Source organism: Pseudopipra pipra, chromosome 15 (assembly GCF_036250125.1).
Source record: "Pseudopipra pipra isolate bDixPip1 chromosome 15, bDixPip1.hap1, whole genome shotgun sequence".
Classification (NCBI taxonomy): Eukaryota; Metazoa; Chordata; class Aves; order Passeriformes; family Pipridae; genus Pseudopipra; species Pseudopipra pipra.
The window spans coordinates 10,945,901-10,967,300 of NC_087563.1; the positions used below are offsets into that span (position 1 = coordinate 10,945,901).

The following is a 21,400-nucleotide window of genomic DNA, read 5'->3' on the forward strand; positions in this document are numbered from 1 at the left end:
TGGAGACGCGCCAGGCGCGGGGTGGTGGCGGAAGTGCCGTCGGGCGCCGGGGCGGGGCGCGGTGCCGGCCCCGCCATGGCGGTGTCCCCGTACGTGCAGGCCATGCAGGAGCTGTTCCGCGCCAACACGCGGAGCCGCGAGTTCCCCGCGCACGGCGCCAAGGTGCACTCGGTGGCCTGGAGCTGCTGCGGCCGCCGCCTCGCCTCCGGCTCCTTCGACAAGACCGCCAGCGTCTTCCTGCTCGAGAAGGACCGGCTGGTGAGATCCGTCGGCAACGGGCGGGCGGTGCCGGGCGGGTCGGTACCAGGAGCCCTTGGGCACCCTGGGCCCGGGTGCTTGGGCAGGTGTGTCGAGCCGGGGGGTGGGTCCCGGTGGTCAGTACCGGGTACTCGGTGTGCGCCGGAACAGGAGCATCGCCAGGAGGCCCCGCCGGCCGGTGGCAGGGAGCCGGGAATGGAGCTGGAGCGGGAATGGAGCTGGTGCCTGGCGAAGAAGGCGCGGGGCCTCCTCCATCCCGGCCGGCCGTGGGCAGGAGCGTGGCCGGGTTGGCGGTGGCGCTCCGGGCTGGGTTCCCGCCCCATCCCGACGGGGATGCAGTGTGCTGGGATGTGGGGCAGGAGCGGGAGCAGAGCCAGGCGCATCCTCACGCTGACGGCTGTCCTCTCCCCCCAGGTGAAGGAGAACAACTATCGGGGCCACGGAGACAGCGTGGATCAGCTCTGCTGGCACCCCAGCAACCCTGACCTCTTTGTCACAGCGTCCGGGGACAAAACCATCCGCATCTGGGACGTCCGCACCACCAAGTGCATTGCCACTGTCAACACCAAAGGTGAGCCCCTGCCTTCCCAGGGGGCTTCCCAGGAGGGTCCCGGCAGGACCTCAGCTGTGTGGGACCCACCCACAGCGGCACAGAGCTTTGGACCCTTTGCTGGCTGCTTTATCTTTGGGTTGCAGTCATCATATAAGGGCTTATTTACTGCGGAGCAGGGAATGGAGAAACTCCTGTAATACGGTGCTGGCCATTAAAATGTTCTGTGTACTTGTTTCTGGAGTCTGTGGGCTGTGAGGCTGGAGACTGTGGAAAAAGCATGTTTACAGGGAGCCATGATGGAAGTAAAAGTTTGTGTGGATTCAGAAAAACAACTATTTGAGTTCGTGCACTGCCTAACCCAGATACCACCTCTGCCCTTGGAAATATCAAATTTTGAGTTGTTGGGGTTCGAAATGGCATTGTAAGATAGCATAACTGCAACTTGCCTTGTTTTTATCCTCATTTAAAGGTATTTGTTGTTGGCTTCTGCTTTTTCTGGATCTCAAAGATCACTGGATCTAGAGGATCTTTGGGTTGACCTTGTGTGGTGATTACTGTGGCCCCATCTTGGCTGAAATGAGATGTGGTCCTACTGTTTTGAAGCTGTACTTCTCATAAGTTTTATTTTCAATAACTGTCTGTATTTGCTGGACAGCTGCCATGCAGGGTTTGTGTGTTACACTGCAGGCCTGGCAGTCTTTCTTATCTGGGAATGGTTTGGAGTGGAAATGGGACCTGCTGCCTTTCTGTCCCTTCAGGTGAGAACATCAACATCTGCTGGAGCCCCGATGGACAGACCATCGCTGTGGGGAACAAGGATGATGTGGTCACCTTCATTGACGCCAAGACGCATCGCTCCAAAGCTGAGGAACAGTTCAAGTTTGAGGTGAACGAGATCTCCTGGAACAATGACAACAACATGTTCTTCCTCACCAACGGGAATGGCTGCATCAACATCCTCAGGTAGGTGCCCGTGGCTGCAGGTGGGCTGAGTGGCTGGGCTGACTGCAGTCAGGCTGCAAGTGCCTTGGCTGCTTTTGGGGGACTGGAATCCCACAAATTAGTGATCCCCAGCCCTCTGGTGGGAATGGAGCTGAGGTTGCCCCAGTTCTGGGCTGGGCTCCCTGAGAGGGACCCTGATGCTTCACCTCATTCACTGGACACTTAGTGTTTCCTACCCTGGCTGGGTTTGCTCCCAGTCCTGGTGTGCCTTGTGCCTGCCCTGCTTCAGACAATCCCTGTGCTCCTCTCACTGCTCCCTGTCCTCTCCCTTCACCTCCACAGCTACCCAGAGCTGAAACCCATCCAGTCCATCAACGCCCATCCTTCCAACTGCATCTGCATCAAGTTTGATCCCATGGGGAAGTATTTTGCCACGGGCAGTGCCGATGCCTTAGTCAGCCTTTGGGATGTGGATGAGCTGGTATGTGTGAGGTGCTTCTCCAGGTAGGTAGAGCTGTCCCAAAGCTGTTTGCCCCCTCTCTGGGGACCATGTGTGGTTGGCTCACTGTCTGCTCCCCTTGGTTGCTGCAGGCTTGACTGGCCCGTGCGGACACTGAGCTTTAGCCATGATGGGAAGATGCTGGCGTCAGCATCAGAAGATCACTTCATTGACATTGCCGAAGTGGAGACAGGTAAGGGTTTTTTCTTGGGGAACAGCAAGGAGGGATCAGATGGAGAAGTGCTGGTGGAGCTGGGAGGGCACTGGGTGAATCTGTCTGCTAAGGAAGAGCTTTGCTGTGAAGAGCAGAGCGCCATGAGGGGGAGCCTTTGCCTCGTTAGTCGGTGGCAGACATGCTTGCCATGTCTGAGCCTTGTCACTGGGTGATTAAAAGGCGCTGGAGCAGCAGTAGTGCCGGAGAGAAGAAGCAGGTGCTTGGCACTTGGGCAGCGAGCAGTGGAGGCTTTCCAGGCTGACACAGCCCCTTTTCCATGCAGGAGAGAAGCTCTGGGAGGTGCAGTGTGAGTCCCCTACCTTCACAGTGGCCTGGCACCCGAAGAGGCCACTGCTGGCCTTCGCCTGTGATGATAAAGATGGCAAATACGACAGCAGCCGGGAGGCTGGCACCGTCAAGCTCTTCGGGCTCCCCAATGACTCCTGATGAAGCTGCACCTGGGGAGGCAACACCTGCCTGCTCTTGGGAGTGGGAGCTTAGTGTAGATGGGGCAAGGAGTTGGCTCCCCTCCTTGGCAGCCTGGCAGGGCTGTGACCTCGGGCTTGGCTCAGTGCATCCTGCTCTTGGGAGCATTTGTAAATAGGCAGCTGTGTGATGGGGATGATGGGGGTGCTGGCAGGCCCCCCCTCTGCCGCCTCCTCTCTGGAGCATGGGGAGCTTGTTCCAAAGGCAAGTGGCCAAAGAAAATCAGTTGCTGGAGGTGGCTGCTGAGGGGCCTTCCATGAGAGGAGCTGCCCTCTGACCAGTCTCCACAGCAGTGATAAGCTATGTGACTGTCCCCTTGTCCCCAACAGCCTGGTGGCGAGGGCAGCCCTGGGAGCACAGCCTGCCCCTTTTCTTCCCAGACATACCATGTCCCTTCCCTGTGCTGGGGCAGTGAGGGGATGGTGAAGGGATGCAAGATGGGAGACGTTTCCCCAGCTGGGGCTGAGTTTTTTTAATACCTGTTTTTTTCTAATTTTGATAAATTCTCTTCCTTAACGAAGGCGTCTGTAGCTCCTTGCAGGGGGGAGAAGTGGGTTGTTGAGTTGCTCTCCCTTCCCCTGGCTCCTTCTCTTGGCCATGGCAAGGCCCTGGCTGAGGGATCTGTCGAGGGACTGTCCCCCTTGTCCCCATTGCCTGTCCCCGCTCTCCCTGTCCTGTGCTGTCACCACACCAGAGGGCGCTGTGCCCCCACACTGGCGACAGATGACAGCGGGGACACTGCTCAGGGGATGTGGGGGGACACCTGCAGGGCCCTGCCCGGCAGCACCGCATGTGCGGAGCACGCTGCTGGTCCCACGCCACGGCCACCAGCCCCGGGCAGAGCCCTTCCTCGCACCCCTGCAGGGGTGACAGACACTGCCTCCCCAGGGAGGGCTGTGGGGATTTCTCCCCCTCTGTGCCATCACAGGGAACAGTCTGCCTGCAGTGGAGACCTTGTCTGCAAGATCTCTACCGTTTTCCACCTTCATATTTTAGTCTGACAGAAGCTTTTCCGGGTGACTGCTCTGCTGATGGCGCCTGGGTAACAGTGGAGCTCTTTGGTGGTAAATGATGGCAAATGATGGCTGAGGCTGGCTGCAGGCTGAGGCCTCCAGGGCTGTGCCAAGCCTGGGCACTGCCAGGGCCTTTGCCTCGCTGCTGGGACAGGAGGTGCCCTATGCCCATAGCCTCAGGCCCGTCTATTAGGGGACAGAAGGCTGTGACCCACCAGAAACAGCCCTTGTACCCCAGGGTATCCCCTGTCATTCAGTGAAGGAAGTCCCTGGGTCAGTCCCATGTCTATGGGACATGGGTCCACCAGCACCTGTCCCTTTTGCCTTGTCCCCATCCCCAGAGATGACACCTGCAGAGTGGGGAGCAGCAGGACTGAGCAGGACTCTGGGAGCCACATGTGGTCACTCCCTACACCTGTGGCCTGGCTTGGGTGCTGCCAAGGGTGGGCCCTGTGGCCTTACCATATGTGATGAGCTGCCAGGTGTCAGCCCTGGGGTTGGTGGGGAGAGGGAGCTGACATGGGGACCCAGGGAAGCAATGGATGAGAAGAGGCTGGAGCAATGTACAAATCCCTTTATTTTATTAGTTTGTCAAAGACTAGTTCGAGCAGGATGGTCACAGCATGTCTGTGGGGCCCCGAGCTGCCCGCCACCTCCCTGAAGGGCCCTGGTGGGCGGCTGGGGGCCGTGGCTGAGGAAGCACGGGGAGGGGGGAGCACGGTGTGGCAAGGGAGGGGCTGGGATGAGGGTGTGCCCCTGCCTCCCCCCGTTGGGGTACAAGCAGCAGCTCCTGGGACATCCTGGGGCGCTTGCCCAGGGATCCCTTCCCAGGCCCGGGGACCCGTGTGTCCAGCGTCAGGTGGGGGGCAGCCAGGCACTCCCAGCCCTGGACTGGCCCGGCAGCCCTCGGCCCTGCGCTGGCTTTATTGCAGGGGGCAGAGTGGGGGTCCCGGCAGCGCGGCGGGGGGATCTCGGCTCAGCGCCGCGGGTGGCCCCTTGGGACAGTGGGGGCTCGGGGGTGGGAGTCTGAGCAGCGGACACGAGGACGCATGGAGCGACGGAGCACACCCTGGCACAGAGACACTAATGCGAGGACGGGGGCCAGCGGGGCCAAGACACAGACGAGCGAGCGGCGGGGACGGGGGGACGGGGCAGGGGGGGCCCTGCCCCGCACGTGCCTTTGTACACGGTTGGCGGAGCGCGGCGCCCGCTCCTCCCGGTGCTGAAGTATTGCAGTCTAACTGATATGGCTTTAACTATGGGGCCAGAGATGCGGGGAGGGGGGTCCCCTCCAACCCCCCGATGCAGGGGCACACCGGGCAGCCCCGGGGGACCCCCGTGCCCGACGACTGGGGATGGGGGAGCTGCGGGCAGGGCGCCTGGCTTTGTGCTTTGGGCTTGGCCCGGGGCGGGACGGGGCAGGGGGATGGCAGTGTTGGGAACGAGGGCAGGCGAGCAAAGGCCTGCTGCGGTCCCCTGGGAGGGCAGGAGCAGGGCAGGGGGCACAAGGAGCCACCCCGGGGAGGCCGGTAGGGCCTGGGTGCCCCCAGCCCACCACGAGGTTACATCAGTGCATTTGGTCCCGGTTCGCCCTGTCCGGCCAGGGCTGCTCCCCTTTGGCGTGGTGGGGGGGGCCCTGCCTGGACGGGACGGGGCGGGCTTTTGGTCTGGTCAGGGGACAGGGCAGGAGGGGATGGGAGGGGGTGTGGGGACCCCCTCTCCGGGGCCAAGGGAGCTGATGGAGGGGTCGTAGGGGAGAGGGCGCCCATGCCCCAGCACCCTATGGCAGGGTTGACAGTGCTGTTACTTCTTGAACATATCCTGCAGCGGGCCGGGCAGGTACTTGAGGACGGTGTCCAGGATGCTCTCCTCCTCCTCTTCCTCCTCATCCCCGCAGCCTGCTGGGATCGCCTTCTTGGGGCGCGTCAGGCTGCCCTCACACGGCTGCTCCAGGGCAGCTTTCTCCTCTGCTTCCTTCTCCTCCTTCTTCTTCAGCCCGTACTGAGAGGACACAGACCCTCAGCAGGGCAGGCACAGGGCACTGCCTGCACTGTGCCCGTGCCCATCACCACTGCCTTGGGCCACCCTCCTCCCAACCATGCCAGCTCCCTGTCCCAGCCCCACCTCGGGTGCCAGGAGCAGGGGTGGGTGCAGGAGAAGCATGTGCCCACCTTGTCACGGATCTGCTGCCGGACTTTCTCCCGTTCGGCTTCCATGCGGGCGTGCTTGGCTTTCCGCTCCTCTTCCTGCTGGCGCAGAGCCTCCTGCCTCTCCTCCTCCTTCTTCTGCGCATCAGGGTCCTTCTCCTCCTCGCCCCCCAGCATCTTTCCCATGTCCTTGGTGGCCCCTGTGGCATCACAAGAGCATTAGCTGGTCCCCAAGGGTGCTGCAGCTCAGCACTGGCTGTTGAAGCCCTGCAGCGGCAGGCAGGGCAAGGAGCCCCCCTGACAAGGACAACCTGGGACATCCCCAGGGCCACCGATGCCAAAGTGGGCTGCAGACAGGCTCTGGAGGCTGTGGGGATGGGGAGTGCCACGGGCTGGCTGCGCTGCCCTGGTTCAGCGTCAGCCGGAGGAGACGCCGGCAGCTCCTTCGGCACCCAGGGGACCTGCCGGGGAATCCCACTTAGCGGCAGGAGAGCCAGGATTCCCCAGCCAGCTGCTGACGGTGCTGGGAACAGGAACCCCAGAGGGCTTCAGCAGCAGCTCCCCACTGCCGGTGGCTCTCTGTGTGACTCTATCCCCCTGCCATGTCCCTCCCACTGTGGTCCCAGGGTGTCAGGCCAGCACCACTCCCGGAGAGGGGACTCTGAGGGGGAACAGCACCCACTCACCGCCCAGTGCTTGCTTCATGACAAAGTCCATGGTGCCGATGTGTGCGTGTGGCTAGGCCAGTGCCCAGCGCTCATCCACTGCTGTCCGGGCTTGCTGACCTGGGCCACCTGTGTGGGCAGAGAGGGACAGCATTGGGGACACCATGCCCATGGTCCCTACCGCCCAGGCGCAAGGAATGGGATGGTTCCTGGGGCTGCACTTTACACCCTCTGCATCTCCAGCCCCGAATGCCTTCCAGGATGGACAGAGGGAGTTTCTGGGGTCTGCAGGCAGAGGGTGTGCTGTGTCTGTTTCCTTCAGCCCCCTCCTCACATCCCTGCTGGCCTTGAGGACCTATGGAGGGACCAAGACAGGGATTCCAGAGGGATGTTCCACCTCACCACTGCCCTTGGTGTGGCAGCAGGAGCCAGGGGTGCTGCCTGAGGGCTGGTGGGATGGGGACCCACCACACCACTATCCACCGTGTGCCCCTGCTTTGGGGGAGGGGATGACAGCCCCTGCCTGGGGATGCCAGCGTGGCGCAGCCAGACATGGGATGCTGCGTGTGCGCGCGTCTATCGCAATGTGAGTGCTCTGCAGAGGGTTGGTGGCAGGTTGTGGCGATGTTTGGGGGCTGCAGGGATTGCAAGCAGCAGCCTGTCACTGTCTGTGTGATCCATGCGGGTGCTGCAGATGGGTGACACCATGCAGGGGCACTGCGTGTGCAGGACGGAGCGGGTGCATGCCGTATCTTCGTGTGCTTGTGCGTGAGCTCTGTGCAGGCGTGCAGGTTATGTTTGCTCAAGCGGTGTGTTTGCGGGTGGCTGCAGGCTGTGTTTGCATGGGGTGTGTGTGCACACACGCGTGATAAGTTTGTGGGGCTGCAAGCTGCGCGTGCCCCCACGATGTGCAGGCTTGCAGCCTGTTTTCAAGCTTTGTGCGTGTGCGAGTGTTGGGGTTTGCGGGCTCTGCGGATGTGTGTGCATGCAGGTTTGCGGGTTGTGTCTGTGTGCTGTGTGTTTTTGCTCTGTGTGTGTGTGTTTGCACACTGGGGGGGTGTTGCAGGCTGTGTTAGTGTGTGTGTGTGGGGCTGTTTGTGCAGGTCCGTGGGTTTGCAGGCTGCACGGGGTCTGTGCACACAAATTTGCAGACTGTGTCGCGTGTGTGTACGTGTGGGGGTGTTGCAGGCTGCTTGCGTGCTCCGTGTGTGCGCGCATGTGGGGGATTACAGGCGGGGTGTGTGTGTGGGGGTTGCCCGTGGGGGTGCCCATGCCCCCCACGTGCCCCGTGTGAGTGGGGGGCTGCAGGCTGTGCTCAGATACTGGGGGTGCAGTTTGCTCTCTCTCTCTCTGTGCGTGTGTGTGTGTGCGTGTGTGTGTGTGTGTGCATGTGTGTGTGTGCATGTGCCCAGAGAGTGCCGCAGAATCGCAGTTACCCCACCCCAGATCCCCGGGACCCCAGGGGCCTGGAGGGTCTCCAGGAGCTGTGACCCTGGGAAGTTTGTTGCTGCCAGCGCTGGGGCACCCCGCGGCTAAGGGGTGGAGGGTGCTTCTCCAGGCAGCACAGTGCTGAGCCCCGGGACCGCAGTGGGGGGCTCAGGGGCCACCAGGGATGAGGGAACACTGGGAAGCATCGGGAAACCGGGGCCGTAGGGAAGGTGCAGGGGACACGGGGGGCATCGGAACACCGGGGCCGCCTGGCGGGGGGTCGTGCAGCGATAGCGGGGTATGTGGGGGACATCGCGGGGTGCAGGGAAAAGGGCAACACGGGGAAAACACAGCAGACGCAGGGCACACCGGCAGGGACCGGGACACCAGTGACACCCGTGTGGGGACACCGCACGGGCTGCAGCGACGCGGGGGGGGGGGCGCCGGGAAGGCGGGGGACAGCGGAGACACGGGACGTAGCGGACACCCGGCATGCGGGAGACACCGGGACCGCAGCGGGGTGCGGGACCCTGGTGGGGCTCCGCGACAGGGCGCAGGTACAGGGAAGACGCGGGGGGAACCCGAGATCCGGGGGACACGCACGGGGGGCGCAGGGGACACCGCGGACGGGGGGAGCGGGGACACGGGGAGGGCGGGAACCGCGCTGGGGGCGGGGGTCGCGCAGGGGACGCGGTGCCGCGGGGACCCCCCTCCCCACCCCATCCCATCCCGATGTCTGCGGCGCGGGGCCCCGCCCGCCGCCCGGGGCCGCCCGGTGCCGCAGCGGCGGCGCTGTCCCTTCAGCACCGGCACTCACCGGCTCCGCCGCCGCTCGCCGCTGCCGCCGCTCCGCCCCGCCCCGCCCCGCCGCGGCCCGGCCCCCTCCCGCCCCCGGCGGCACGCGTGGGCCCGCCCGGAGCGACGGACCGGCCCCCCGCGGGGGCGGGGGGATGCGGGACCCCCCCGGGAAACGCCGCACGACCCCCAGGGAAACGTCCCGGGAAGCCCCGCAGGATGTGGACAGGCCCCCCACGCTGGTCACCACCCCGCGCTCCCGCGGCGGAGGGACGGGGCGAGAGTCTCCTGCGCGGGGTTAATGATTCACCGCCCCGGTAATTAGCGGGAGAGACGAGGCATTCAATAATCAGCCGGAGCTGCCCCCCAGTCCCGCACCTCCTTGCTCCCTCACTCGGCACCCCGACCCAAAGCAACCCGGTCCCCTCTGCAGGGGTGTGGGATGGCTGCGGGAGTTTAAACAAAGTCCTTGATAAATCACTTCGTGCCCCCCTCCCCTTCGCTATGGCATCGAGGCTGTGATGCCCACAGAGCCCAGGACCCAATTCAGAACGGGGTTCCCGTCCAGGAAATGGGGGGCACCTCCCTGCCTGGCCCCCCTGCACCTGCCTGAAGGGAGACAGTCTCTTGCAGCCCCTCCTGTGTTCCCTCCCCCGCACTGCGGGACAGATCTCCCACCCTCATCCCGATGCACAGGGTCGGTGTGTGCTCACCCTGCAGAGGGGCAGCCGGTGCCTCCTAATTAATCCAGCCCTGAGTTATTAAAGACAAGACGAGCCCTGTGCAAATGAGATTAGTGGTGCTTGGAGCCGGGCTTTGGGATAACTGATGTTTAATGGTGAGGCTCTGGAGCAGCAGCCCTTCAGGGGCCCAGAAGAGTGCTGGAGAGGATCTGAGTGTGGGGTCCTTTCAGGGACCCCCTACCCCTACACCTGGGAGGGTGTGGGGAGCTGGGACAGGCTGCAGCTGCCCCCGCAAGCACAGTAGTGTGGGTTGTGGAGATGCTCCTGGTGCTGCTGGGCACTGCCAGGGCTGCTGCAGGGAGGTCGAGAGCGATGCAGGATGTGGGGCAGCAGTGGGGAGCCATCCTGCAGCTGGGGGGCCCAAAACTGGCGTGCAAGCGCCACCTCCACAGGGATGCAGCACTGACAGATCCGTTTGTGTGCACCCTGTGCTCCTGCCTCGATGCATGGCAGCTGCCACGGGCAAGTCTCAGCACAGGGACAACACACCAAGGACTTGGCCTTCTTGTTCACCCCCTCTCACTGCTCCCAAAAATACCCCCTGGCGTAGCAAATCTCCATCAGCTCCGAGCCCTCAGCCTGGCATCGGCCAACAACTCCTCTTTCCACCTCCAAAGTAAAAATGCCTCCTGCCCTTGTGCCCAGCCCCGCTCTGCCCGCTGGCAGCTGGTGGGACAGGCATGTGGGCGGCAAGACAGGCCTGTGCTTGGCCCGTCCGTCTGTCCATCCATCCGTCCTGCGGCAGCCCTGCTCCGGGTGTTGACGTCAGCGCTCCCGGCAGCCGGGCGGTGGGCGGGCGGCACCGCTCCTATTGTATTAAAAATAATACAGCGGAGCACAAATTCATTACAGATAAGTGTGACAGCCAGGAGGAATTAACGAGCCCGTCTCTCAGCGCCTGACAAACGCCTCCCTTTGTTCCTGGGATGGGTCCCTGAGTCTTTCAATCTTTGGAGATGCCTCGACTCATTAAGCACATCCTCCCCCAGCAGCTCCCAGTGTGCCTGAGGACTGCTCCCAGTATGAGCTGTGACCACGCTGACAGGGACATCCCTTGTGCCAGTGTCCAGTGCTGTTGGGCTTGCCCTCCTTGGGAGTCAGTGTCCTGGAGTGCTGTCCCCAAGCATTAGCCCCACGTGGGGTGCAGGGTGGCCAGGGGGAGGTGGGCGAAGCAGCCCCCGTCCCTGCTGCTGCGGGAAGCACGAGGCTCATGTGAGCTGAGGCCAAACGCCCCGGCACTCCAGCTGCCGGTGCCGGCGGCGCAACCGCAGCCGACGGGCTGGCAGGCACCCAACTCTGCCCTGCTGGCTGGGCTCCCATGGGAAGAGCAGCCAGGGGCTTGTCACCAGCCCTGGGCATCGCCTCCATCCTCCTGCCCCTCATACCCCTGCAGACACCCCTGCTCCTGGGACAGGAATGGCCCCATGGGACCCCCATAGTCTCAGAGCTGAGCTGCCTTTGGCCAGTGTTTGGGGTGCTTGTGCCCAGCACAAGCACTCTTTAGGCCAGCTGTTCCCTGGTATCATCCTGGGCAGTGTCACCTGCTGGGTGACTGCCTGGAGCTGCCTGGGGAGGCAGGAAGAGAAGGGACAGGGAAGGATGGGAGGGACAGGGCGGCACCGTGGCCAAATGGAGGAGGAAGCTCTCAGCACTGACAAGTCCTACAAGTTGCCTCTGTGCCGGCTCACGGGGGCAGCACAGCAGGGGTGGAGCTAGTGCAGGAGCCAGGGCCCTGGCACTGCCTTGCTCGGCTCCACGCTGGCGCCCAGGGAAAGGGCATGGGGCTGGCTGGTGCCGTCACATCGCCCACAGCATCCGCCGCCAGCAACGCCTGAGTGGCACCTGCCCATCAGCATTGTCCCCAGCTCCCACAGCCAGACAGGGACTCTGCAAGGTCACAGCCTCTGGGCAAAGCTCCCGGGCAGAGGGAAGCAGGTGCCTGAATACCTGCACCCATCCCTGCAGCACTGCCAGCCCAGCCTGCTGCCACCCATTAGCATAGGGCAGTTATTTCACTTATCCCCCTGCCCCCCCAACTATGCAGAAAATAATTATTGGTCCTTCTCATCGCACCAAGGGATTAAAAGTGGTTAACTCCATTTCCAAAGGCTTTGTTATGTTGGTTTTCCCTCAGCTGCTGCACAAGGCGATTTCCACAGTGCCACTTAGGCAGCTTTTATCAGGTTGTCTTCTGGAGGTAATTGGGTTTTTCAGGAGCCTGTTTAAAATTCGTAACCCAGCCTCTTAAACAAAACAAAAACAGCAGCGGGGAGAAGGGGAAGAGGCAGCACGAAACATGCAGCAGCTGCAGCCTCTGAAGAGCAGCCCTGGCCCCTTGGGGCTGGCACCGGGCGGGGACAGGGACAGGCACCAGTGTGCTGAAGCGTCAGTCTGGAGATGGACCCTCCAGTGCAGCAGCTGAGAACAGACTGCAGGGACAGCCCCTGCTGCCCCTGCCGTCCCTCCTGCTGGTGACACTGTGCGAGGTGAGGGGTACCCTCGCCACGGGGACCCTTATGCTGTGTTCAGGGCGAGTATGAGGTGCTTGGAGCCTCCAGCGCTCAGCCCCTGGGGATGCTGGGGCGACTGCTCTGCCTCTGCAGCAAGTCACAGCCCCCTCAGCACATGTGGGTGCCCCCCCAGCACCCACTCACCTGTTATCACACCCACAGCAAACACGGGGTGTGAATGTTGGTCTCACTGTGGGGCTGGCTGGGAGCTCACCATGAGCCCTGGGGCTGGCAGGGACGAAGGTGGGCTCTTGCCATGGCTAAATCCTGGCTCCACTGTGATGCTCCTGACTGTGGGAGCTGCACTGTTGGAAAAAGACTGGGGGTGGCAGGGACCCTGGGCTGATCAGAGAGGGACAAAGCAAACGGGCCAAAGCCATCCTCACAGGACAACTTCTGCTGGCCCCATGTCCTGAGGGTCTCCCTGGTTCTAGGCTTTGCTGACTGGCTGGGGGAGGCTCCTGCTGCCCTCCCCATACCCTGCTCTGTATGGGCACAGCACTGCACCCTTGCAGCCAGAGGGGCTTCAGGCTGACACTGCAGCTCTTCCTGCTCTCCTGCATCACCTCACGGGTCCGTCTGCATTAATACCACAGCCCTGTCGGCATCAGTGCTGCGGACCTGTCTGCATTGCTACCACAACTCCATCGCCATCCCACAGGAAGACTTGTCTGCCCCCTCCTTGTGGGGCACCCCCAGCTCGTCCCTGCCTGGGTCTGTGCCACGGGGCGCAGTGTGGGCTGGGGAGTGAGTGGGTGGTGGGGAGCTGCCGCAGCAGATGGTCGATGGGGCCGGATCATGGCACCGCACGCAATGAGGAACGTCCCCGGGGCCATTCACAGGAGCTGGTTGTGAACTGGTGCCTGCAGGGCCCCAGCACACACACACCTGCTCGTCCCAGGCATGGCAACAGCAGCGTGCGAGCCAGGAAGGCTGTGGCTGATGGAGGGATGGGGAGAGGAGAGGACCAAGCCAACAGCTTCCAGCTCTTCCCAGCATGGCGGTGTCCCAGGAGGATGCTGGAGAGAGAGGGGTGCTCCCAGTGCTGTGCTACTTCAGAGCTCCCCAAAAAGACCATCTACACCTACATCTGTGTGAGAGAGTGATGAAGGGGCTGAATCTCCCAGTGAGAGTGCCCAAGGGGACAGGGAGCCAGCTCCAGGCTCCAGCTAAGAAGCATCCACTGCTGCTGGGATATCAGCCACTGCACGGCTGAGCACCTTGGCTTTGCCACCGCTGTTCTGTGCCCTGTGACACGGAGCTCTGCTCACCCAGTCCCAGTCTCAAGGCCACCCAGAGCCCCAAGGAGTCCATGTCCCATGAGCGCTGGGGGATGCCGGGATGGACATGTGAGTGCTGGGGGATGCTGGGATGGACCCTGCTACCTGAGTGCTGCAGTGGTGACTCCTCATCCCCACAGCTCCCGACTCCCGGCGTGTGTCCGGTGCCTCTGTGCCATGCATTATTAAACAGAGGCACTGCAGCCCCTCGCTGTTTATCCTGGTGTGGCTGTGCAGGGACAGGCTGTGGGAGATGCGGTGGCTCGCTGCAGTCTCAGCCAGAAGATTTAGTCTCCCTGCAGGCCTGGCCAGTTCCCCAAACAGGTTTATGACCCCTGGGCTTACTCGCCTGGCAGCTTTCAACCCCCTACCACACACAGGATGGATACCACCTCCCTGTAGAAAAGCCACTATGCATTCAGCCTCAGTGCTATCACCTACGCCTTCCCCTGCCCACACAGCAGGTACAGCATTTACATCCCAATCGCCCATACAAAGGCACAATTGCATCGAGTCCACCCCATCAATATTTATGGCAGGCACGCACTCCCGCAGCTCTGCAGGGGCCAGTGCAGAGCAGAGCTGGGTGCAGCACACCACACACTGCTTGGAGAGCAGACAAAAGCCCCCCTGAGCCCCTGCACTGCCTCCCCACTTCCCTAGCCTGTGTACATACTGATTTCCAGCCTTGCTGCTCTGGCAGGGACATGCAGGGCCTGTGCAGGCACCGATGACCGAGGTGGTCATGATGTGTGGGGAGTGGATGACCAAGGATCCTCTTCCTGGCTCTGTGTCAGGATGGGATTTGGGCACCTGCTCCCCACAGAAAGCCTCAGAGTGGTTATACCCACCCTCATTTCCCTGACAGAAAAAAGGTGTGAAGGACAAGGGCACAATTGTCTCAAGGCTGGGCATCCAGGTCACAGCAGAGCAGTGGAAACCCCCATCTTGTCCACCCTCCAGCTGAAACATCCTAAAAAATGAGACCCTGGGCACTGTTCCCCTGTGGTTCAGCCTCATGCTGACATGGATTTTGGATCCTGAAAGCTCTTTGGGGCTCCTGAGTTGAGGGCAGAGACTGGGGTGCTTTAGCCCCTCTCTGTACCACCAAGGCTGGGGAATGGGAGGATGAAAGGAGCAGGGATGTCATCATGGCTGGCCCTGCTCTACCCAAATTCCCAGCCTAGCTTTGGGAGAGCATCTGCCTTCTGTGGGAGAAGGGCTCATCCTAAACCCCCCATGGGAGGGGAGGTTTAGGAGATGAGATGCCCCATGCCCTGGGCAACAGAGCTGGATGAGGGGCACCACACCAGGGACACCCTGTCCTCCAACAGCAGCAGATGGCTGCACGGTGGGGGGCTCCATGGCAGTGTGGAGGGGGACATCTGGGTGCCTGGGCTCCAGCCAAGTTGCAGCTCGGTGGGAGCAGGATGAGCCTACATTCACCCCCTGACTTGGGACACTGGGACATTGGGAGGGGTGAGATCCCCACATCAGGGAGCAGCTGGGATGGGTGAGGGTCTCGCTGCCCACCCCATCTGAGACCTCCCCCAGCCTGCCTGCGCTCGGGGTTTCCGCTGTGGCGTGACGCCGGACGGGCACGGCAACGCTCCAAGAGCTGCTGGGGCTCGGGCCAGAAAATTCATTCTTGGCTGCTTTCAGTGGGGTTTGGCTCGTACCTTTCCCATCTGGGGGCTTTCAAAAGAAAAAAAAAAAAAGGAGAAGAAAGAAAAAAACCTCCTGTCCCTGTGCCAGCTCCACAGTCACTGTCACTTGCCATGGTCCCCAGGCGGGACTGTGCCGAGCATCTGTCCAGAATCTGAGCTGGTCTTTACTCCTGTGGTCTCTGCCTGGTCTTGAGCCGGTCCAGGTGCCTCTTGCCCTGCACTAAGGTGTCACAAGGATGCCCACGATAGACACCCCCCCTCCTATCTTGTGTGACACTACTGGCTCTGCTGAGGTGGCCCCAGGTGGTACCTCTGCACCCCCCATCCATCCCCCATAACATGGGGAGTGAGATGTTCCCACAGCCCCCCAAGAGCCACGGCACTGCCTACCTTGGTGTGTGAAGCACCAGGTGTCTGCTGCTTTGGCACCTAACGCAGGGGGACAGAGACCTTGTGGGGGTGGGTGAGCATCGCAGGGAGAGCAGGGCCTGCAGAGACACAGACAGTGAGAAGATTAGCACCATGGAGGGGCTCCAGGAATGGATGGCGTTGACAAAATGGATACACTTGATGGGTGATGGACAGAGCACACCACTGCCTGCTGCCCTTTCTGCCACCCGGGGGCCCAGGGTGGGTCTGCGTACTCCCCACATCTCAACCTCCAAGGATGGGAGCAACCTGCTGCCAAGAGCCACCATTTCTCTGCATATAGGAGCACAGCGGGGTGTGCAGAGGGTGACAGGCTGCAGGAGGTGGCAGCTTTTCAGGGTCTTTGGTCCTGTCCTAAATCAGGGACACCCACTCTGCTGCTGGCAGAGGGCTCCTGGGTATCTCTGCAGGTACCTGGCACTTTGGATGCCTTCATTAAAAATTTAGAGAGCTCTCAACTCTTTGAGGGTTTTAAAATTTCACATTAACTCTGCCATCCTTAGCTTGCACATTTGTTCTTTGGAGAACATAATGGCAAGTTAAAACAAGCCGCCAAACAAAAGCCCTGCTCAGACTCGACGATCGAAGAAAGCCTGACGCCGCTCTGGGCTCCCCACTTCTGCTGGACCACAGGAAACTTCTGTCTGGGGATCTTGTCCCTTCCTTGAATGTCCTTGAAATCCCCCTGTGATGCCTGGGGAGATGCGGGGAGTGCTCCTGGGGGATGCTGGCCTGGGAAGGGGCTGTGCAGAGACCCGGGTACCAGGGTGCTGGGTGCCATGCTGGCAGTTTCTGGGGTGGTCTGTCCCTGTGGTGTGGCTGACTGGTGTCACCGTGATGGGTGTCATGAGTGTGATTTCTGCTCTGTGACTCGAGGAGCAGATTCCTGGGGAAGTTACACATTCATCCTGACTTCAAGCAAAGGCTTTTCCTCCACCAGCGGAAAGGAGGGAGGCTTTGGCAAATTGGAGATAAATATATGACCCAGGGGAGTTGGGGGAAACAAAGGCAAACACCGATGCTGTGGAAGAGCAGGGACTGGGAAGGATGGAGCCTGCATTTTAAAAAGCATTACAGAATAGGGATGTCTCATTCCAACCCCAGGAGTAGGAGACACTGACAGCCCCTGGGAACAGGGTTTGGTAAGGTTGGCTATAGGAAAGAGGCAAAGGATCCCCAGTGAGACCCCCAAGGAGACCCCAGAATGGCAACTGCTTCCCTGGGAAATGCAGTGCTAAAAGCTCAGCCTGGAAAGGGCTCAGAAGCAGCATGAAGGTGACCTTTGCTGGGGACAACTGCTGCCTCCTTTGGGATATAGGAAGGCTCTGGAGCGGGGTAACACGGGCTGCAGAGTGCTGCAGGGATGTGCGCCTGGGGGCGTCTAGTTTCCAGACAGCCCAGTGCCAAGGAGACAGCTGGGCTGGAACAGAATCAATTTGGCTCTGCTGGCCATGGCCCGGGGTAGCAAATCAGGAGATATTTGATGAAAACCCAGAGGGTGGAAAGAGTAGGGACCCCCTGTCCAGGTACTTGAGAGGATGCAGAGAGTCCTGGGAGGTTCTGCTCCAATCCCTGTAGGGTATTTTTTATTTGAGCCAGACCAAAGTCGTTTTTTTCCTCCTTTACAATAGGCAGAGCCTCCCAGTACCACAAAGATGCATCTCACCTGGACAGCTGCACTAGCTCAATCTGTCTGTCTGTCCAAGCAACCAGACACCAACCGCAGCCAAACACAGAGGACAGGGAAGAGAAGAGCAGGGTGATGTGCCAGAACACCCCCACCTCCAGGGATAGAGGTGCCCCCAGGAGCTGGCAGGGTTGTTTTGATCTAGTTGAGGTCTGAACACAAGACAGTATCCAGGGAAAACTTAATGCTCAAGATGAGACTATTAGTGAGTCCACAGCTCTTGTGCTTTGGCACCTCCAGCTCTCGGCACCCTGCTTGAACAGCTGAGCTTGTCCAAATGTCTGGAAGGAGGGTGGGCTGGGGAAGGGGAGCAGTGGGGTGCACAGGCTGACAAACTCAGGGCACGCATCTCAAAGCACTTCCACTGCCTAAGGGAGATGCTCTTGGGACCTGTCTTGAGTCTGGCATCAGCTTCGTGTCTGAGCACCAGGTGAGAAGGAAGGCTCAGACTCGCGATGCTTGGGGAAAGTATCTGCCAGCAGTGCACTGTCCCGGCCCTCACGCAGGGATGCAAAGGAATTGGGGTGTCACACTGCACTGGGCAGCCCCCAGAGCCTCCGGCTGTACCTGAGCTGACCTGCCTTGCCTTCAAAAAGCAGATCCTTAGCCTCGAACACCTCAATGCCTCTTGCACACTTCATCTTGCCACAGGACAGGGCAAGTCTGGGTCACATTGTCATGGGGCTCTGGGATTTGACTGGGACCAATAATGTTTCTGAGCCTCTGGTGAGTGTCACAGCAGGAGCTGGTGACACCAGCTAGGGAGGGATGGACATGATGGCCTGGCTGTGCACAGGAAGAGCAGGGACCTGTAGTGCAGAACAACACCGTAAAAGTGACAGTGGCTCCTGGTGAAGTACTGGGTGACCTAGTGAGACACTGGTGCCTGGGGGCACGGCTTGGAGAGCCCACAGCTGAATGAGGAAGATGGTCTGGGTCTCTGCAGCCAGGAAGGCTCCATGGGACCAGGAGAGGCAGAGAGGAAAGCTCCTGGGACGAGTGAGCAGAGAGCGCTCACGCGAGAGCAGCCCGCAGGAGCACAGCTTGTTTACCCTGGCTGAGCAGGCCTGATTGCTCTCTATAAATACACCCGGCGAGTAAACACCGGGGAGGGAGAAGGATCATTTAAACTCGAGGATGATTCTGGCATAAGAACAAATGGGAAGGTCTGGCCAGGAACACACAGAGGCTGCGAGTGAGAGCAGAGATCCTCTGGCTGCTGGGAAGGTCCTGTTTTGGGTCCAGCCCTGGCTGTTGGGGCAGTGCATGATGCCCGAGGGCTTGGGCTCAGTGCTGGTGGAAGAGGCAGCAGCCTGGGCTGTAGTGACCATGCCCACCTGCCATACCAGACCTCTCAAGCTCTGGGCCATGGGGGCACAGTGGTGCCCAGTGGCAAAAATAGAGATGTGCCACACTGCCAGTGGTCACTGTCTCTTCCCCAGAGGGTTTTCCCACAGTACCAGACCTGCCCTGGGACCTCTTGGTGCTGGTGCTTAAACCATTCTGAGCAACTCAACGTGGCTCCCCTTGGCTCCTGATACAGCTCCTCACAATCAGCTCCAGGCCCAGTGGGCTGTGCAGAAACCCAGGGAAGAGCCAAGGTGTAAACCACAATCATCCTCCAGTGCTGTGAGGTGTTTTGAGCTCTGTCTGGTTGGGGTCATTTCAATACTAATGTCATCATGCAAGGCAATTGAAGAAACCAACACTTGGCCCCCAGCCAAGGGAGACTTTTGAGACATTTTTCTGTGCCAATTTGTCTCAGCTGATCTGTCTCCAGTTTCCCCAGGACAGTGAGGGTCAGACACCAGGAGCAGTGTTGCTGGATGGGGACTGAGCTCCCTGTTTCCATGCTGGAGCTTGTCTACCAGGTAGACAAGGACAGGTTTGGCAGGGAGGACACTCCTCTGCATCCTGAGTCCATGGCCCTTCCTTGTCCTCTATTTGCCCAACCCAGCACCTCAGTTTGACTTGAATCACTCTGCTTCCTTTGCCAGCTCCAGTTCCTTAACCAGTCAACAATTCCTTCACCAGCCCCAGCCAGCAGCTGCCACTGATAGTTGCACGAAGAAGCCCTGAGCCATGAGCCCTGTTCTGAGTGAAGGTGCCAGCCTTGCTTTGCCACTCTGACTCACCACTCTGCCTGCCTCGGGCAGCAGCTGCCCGGTCACGCTCGTGCCATGCGGGCAGCAGTGCCACCGTGTGCTGCCAGGCCTGGATCACGGCAGCCACCTGCCCGTGTGCTGCAGCCTCGGCGATGGGGGCACAGCAGGGAGAGGGGCTGGAGTGTGGGGTTTGGGAGGCACCTCGTAGGGACAGTGCAGAGGGGAGAGTGGTTTAATCCCAGGGGACTGGAGAGAGGAAGGTGAAATGCTCCACGAGTGGCTGGACTCAGCTGCTGAGAACAGGATGGAGGAGGGAACCAGTGCTGGGGAGGCATGGGAAGAGCCCGGCAGGTACCAGGAGCTCCCCAGAGCAGAAGGGTGCACGGAGCCTCCCGGGTGCAGACAGGGGATGGCGGGGGGAGCAGGTCTCCTCCTCTCCCTGTCCACTCCCCACTCTGGGCCTGCCGGATGATGGCCAGGCACGAAGGGGCTAGAGGGGGTGTGCAAAGCACAGTCCGAGGGTGACAGACTTTCTGCTCCCAACCCCTCCACACCGGCGCGTCCCCCCTCCCCAGATCTGCGGGCGGGCAGTCCGGGGGCGCGCCGCTCAGCCCCGCATCTTGCACCCGCATCACCTGCATCCTTTCCCCCATCCCGCATCACCTGCATCCCTCCCCGCATCCCGCCCCGCATGCCGCATCCCGCCGCTCCGCGGCCGCCGCCCCGTTACATAAGCCGGCGGCCCCGGGAGGCTCGTCGGGCCGATCCCCGCGCCCGTGCCCGGCCCCCCCCGGGCTCTGCGGCACGGTGGGCCCGGCCCGGCCCGGCCCCGCACCCACCTGGCTGGCTCGGCGCGGCTCCGGTGCGCCCCGTCCGCCCCCGGCGCAGGGAAGGAGCCGCCGCCGGAAGGGAGGCGGGAGCCGTAGCGGTACAGGGGGGGCCCGGTGCTGGCTCCCCCTCCGCCGCACGGCCTCCCGGGCGGGGCCGCCTCCGTGCCCGCCTCCGGACCGCCCCGCGCCCCGGGCGGCAGCCCCCGGCCCAGCCTTCCGCCCCGGTACCCGGCGGTCCCTTGCGGTACTTGGCGGCTCCCCTCCGGTACCCGGTAATTGCTCCTCCGGTATCGAGGTGTCCCCCCGCTATTCAACCATCTCCCCCTGCCACCTGGCTATGCCCACCCGCGCCCGGCATCACCCCCCAGCATGTAGCATCCCTCCCAGTACTGCCTGTGCCTGCAGTTGCACCTCCAGTGCCCATAACAGCCACCCCCAGTACCTGACCATGCCTCCCATTTCTTGGCCACCCATTTCCCCAGTACCCAGCAACTTCCCTGAGTCCCTGGCCATCCCTCCTGACCCCCTGGATCTGCCAGTCCCCCCCCCATCCAGCAATTCCCTCCAATATTCTCTCTCCCCACAGGCCCCAGTGGTTCTCTCCCCCCGAGTTGTTAATTCTTCTCCCATGGCACTGCCAGTCCCTCCAGAGGAGGGGTCTCTAGACAGATCACCTCTGTCTTGGTGTGCCAGTCTTGGGGTGTTTTGGGGTGCCAGTGGTGCTCCCCAAATCAGAGACCCCTGTTGCATGTGACAAAGCCCTTGCCCAGGCTCTCTTATAGGGTGTTCCAAGGATGGGGTGATGAAGAGCTCTGAGCCTGCTGGGGTCTGCAGGGCTCACAGGCAAGCCAAGAGGGAGCAGAATGGGTGGAGAGGCTGGAGAGGGGGCTGCTCTGGGGGGCTGCAAAGCTCTGGGATGGGGATATGGGCAGGCTGGCCATGTGCTGTTGTGTGGGGCAGGGAGTGGTGGAAAGAAGGAGTGGAGCAAAGAGCAAGAACTTGTCCAAAGAGGTTTTAAGAAGCCAAAACTCTGGTTCAGGGCTTGGTGCAGAGCATGGCCAAGAGGCCTCCAAGATCCCCACTGGCCTAAGGGGCTGGGGCTCCTCCTTCCCCTGCCCAGTCCCTCTCCACAGGCTGCTGCCCCCATGT

At 61.4% G+C, this 21,400-nt stretch overlaps 2 protein-coding genes across 3 annotated transcripts; one reads left to right on the plus strand and one right to left on the minus strand.

The window, feature by feature from the left end:
• The first annotated feature begins 75 nt into the window (after nt 1-75).
• On the plus strand, nt 76-3,468 carry THOC3 (THO complex subunit 3). The gene is made up of 6 exons (XM_064671893.1): nt 76-258; nt 673-829; nt 1,570-1,774; nt 2,096-2,257; nt 2,345-2,445; nt 2,750-3,468. The coding sequence occupies exons 1-6, from the start codon at nt 76-78 to the stop codon at nt 2,911-2,913; spliced, it is 972 nt and encodes a 323-aa protein (XP_064527963.1). The 3' UTR covers nt 2,914-3,468.
• Nucleotides 3,469-4,524: 1,056 nt separating this feature from the next.
• CPLX2 (complexin 2) lies at nt 4,525-20,414 on the minus strand. 2 transcript variants are annotated; one of them, XM_064671896.1, is made up of 5 exons: nt 20,261-20,414; nt 15,591-15,688; nt 6,799-6,906; nt 6,137-6,312; nt 4,525-5,966 (listed from the first exon to the last, which is right to left on the minus strand). In XM_064671896.1, exons 3-5 carry the CDS (start codon nt 6,827-6,829, stop codon nt 5,769-5,771), a joined length of 405 nt encoding a protein of 134 aa, XP_064527966.1. In that variant the 5' UTR covers nt 6,830-6,906; nt 15,591-15,688; nt 20,261-20,414; the 3' UTR covers nt 4,525-5,768. The 2 variants fall into 2 exon arrangements, with proteins under 2 accessions (XP_064527966.1, XP_064527967.1); XM_064671897.1 differs by lacking the exons at nt 15,591-15,688; nt 20,261-20,414 and adding an exon at nt 9,023-9,089.
• Nucleotides 20,415-21,400: the final 986 nt, after the last annotated feature.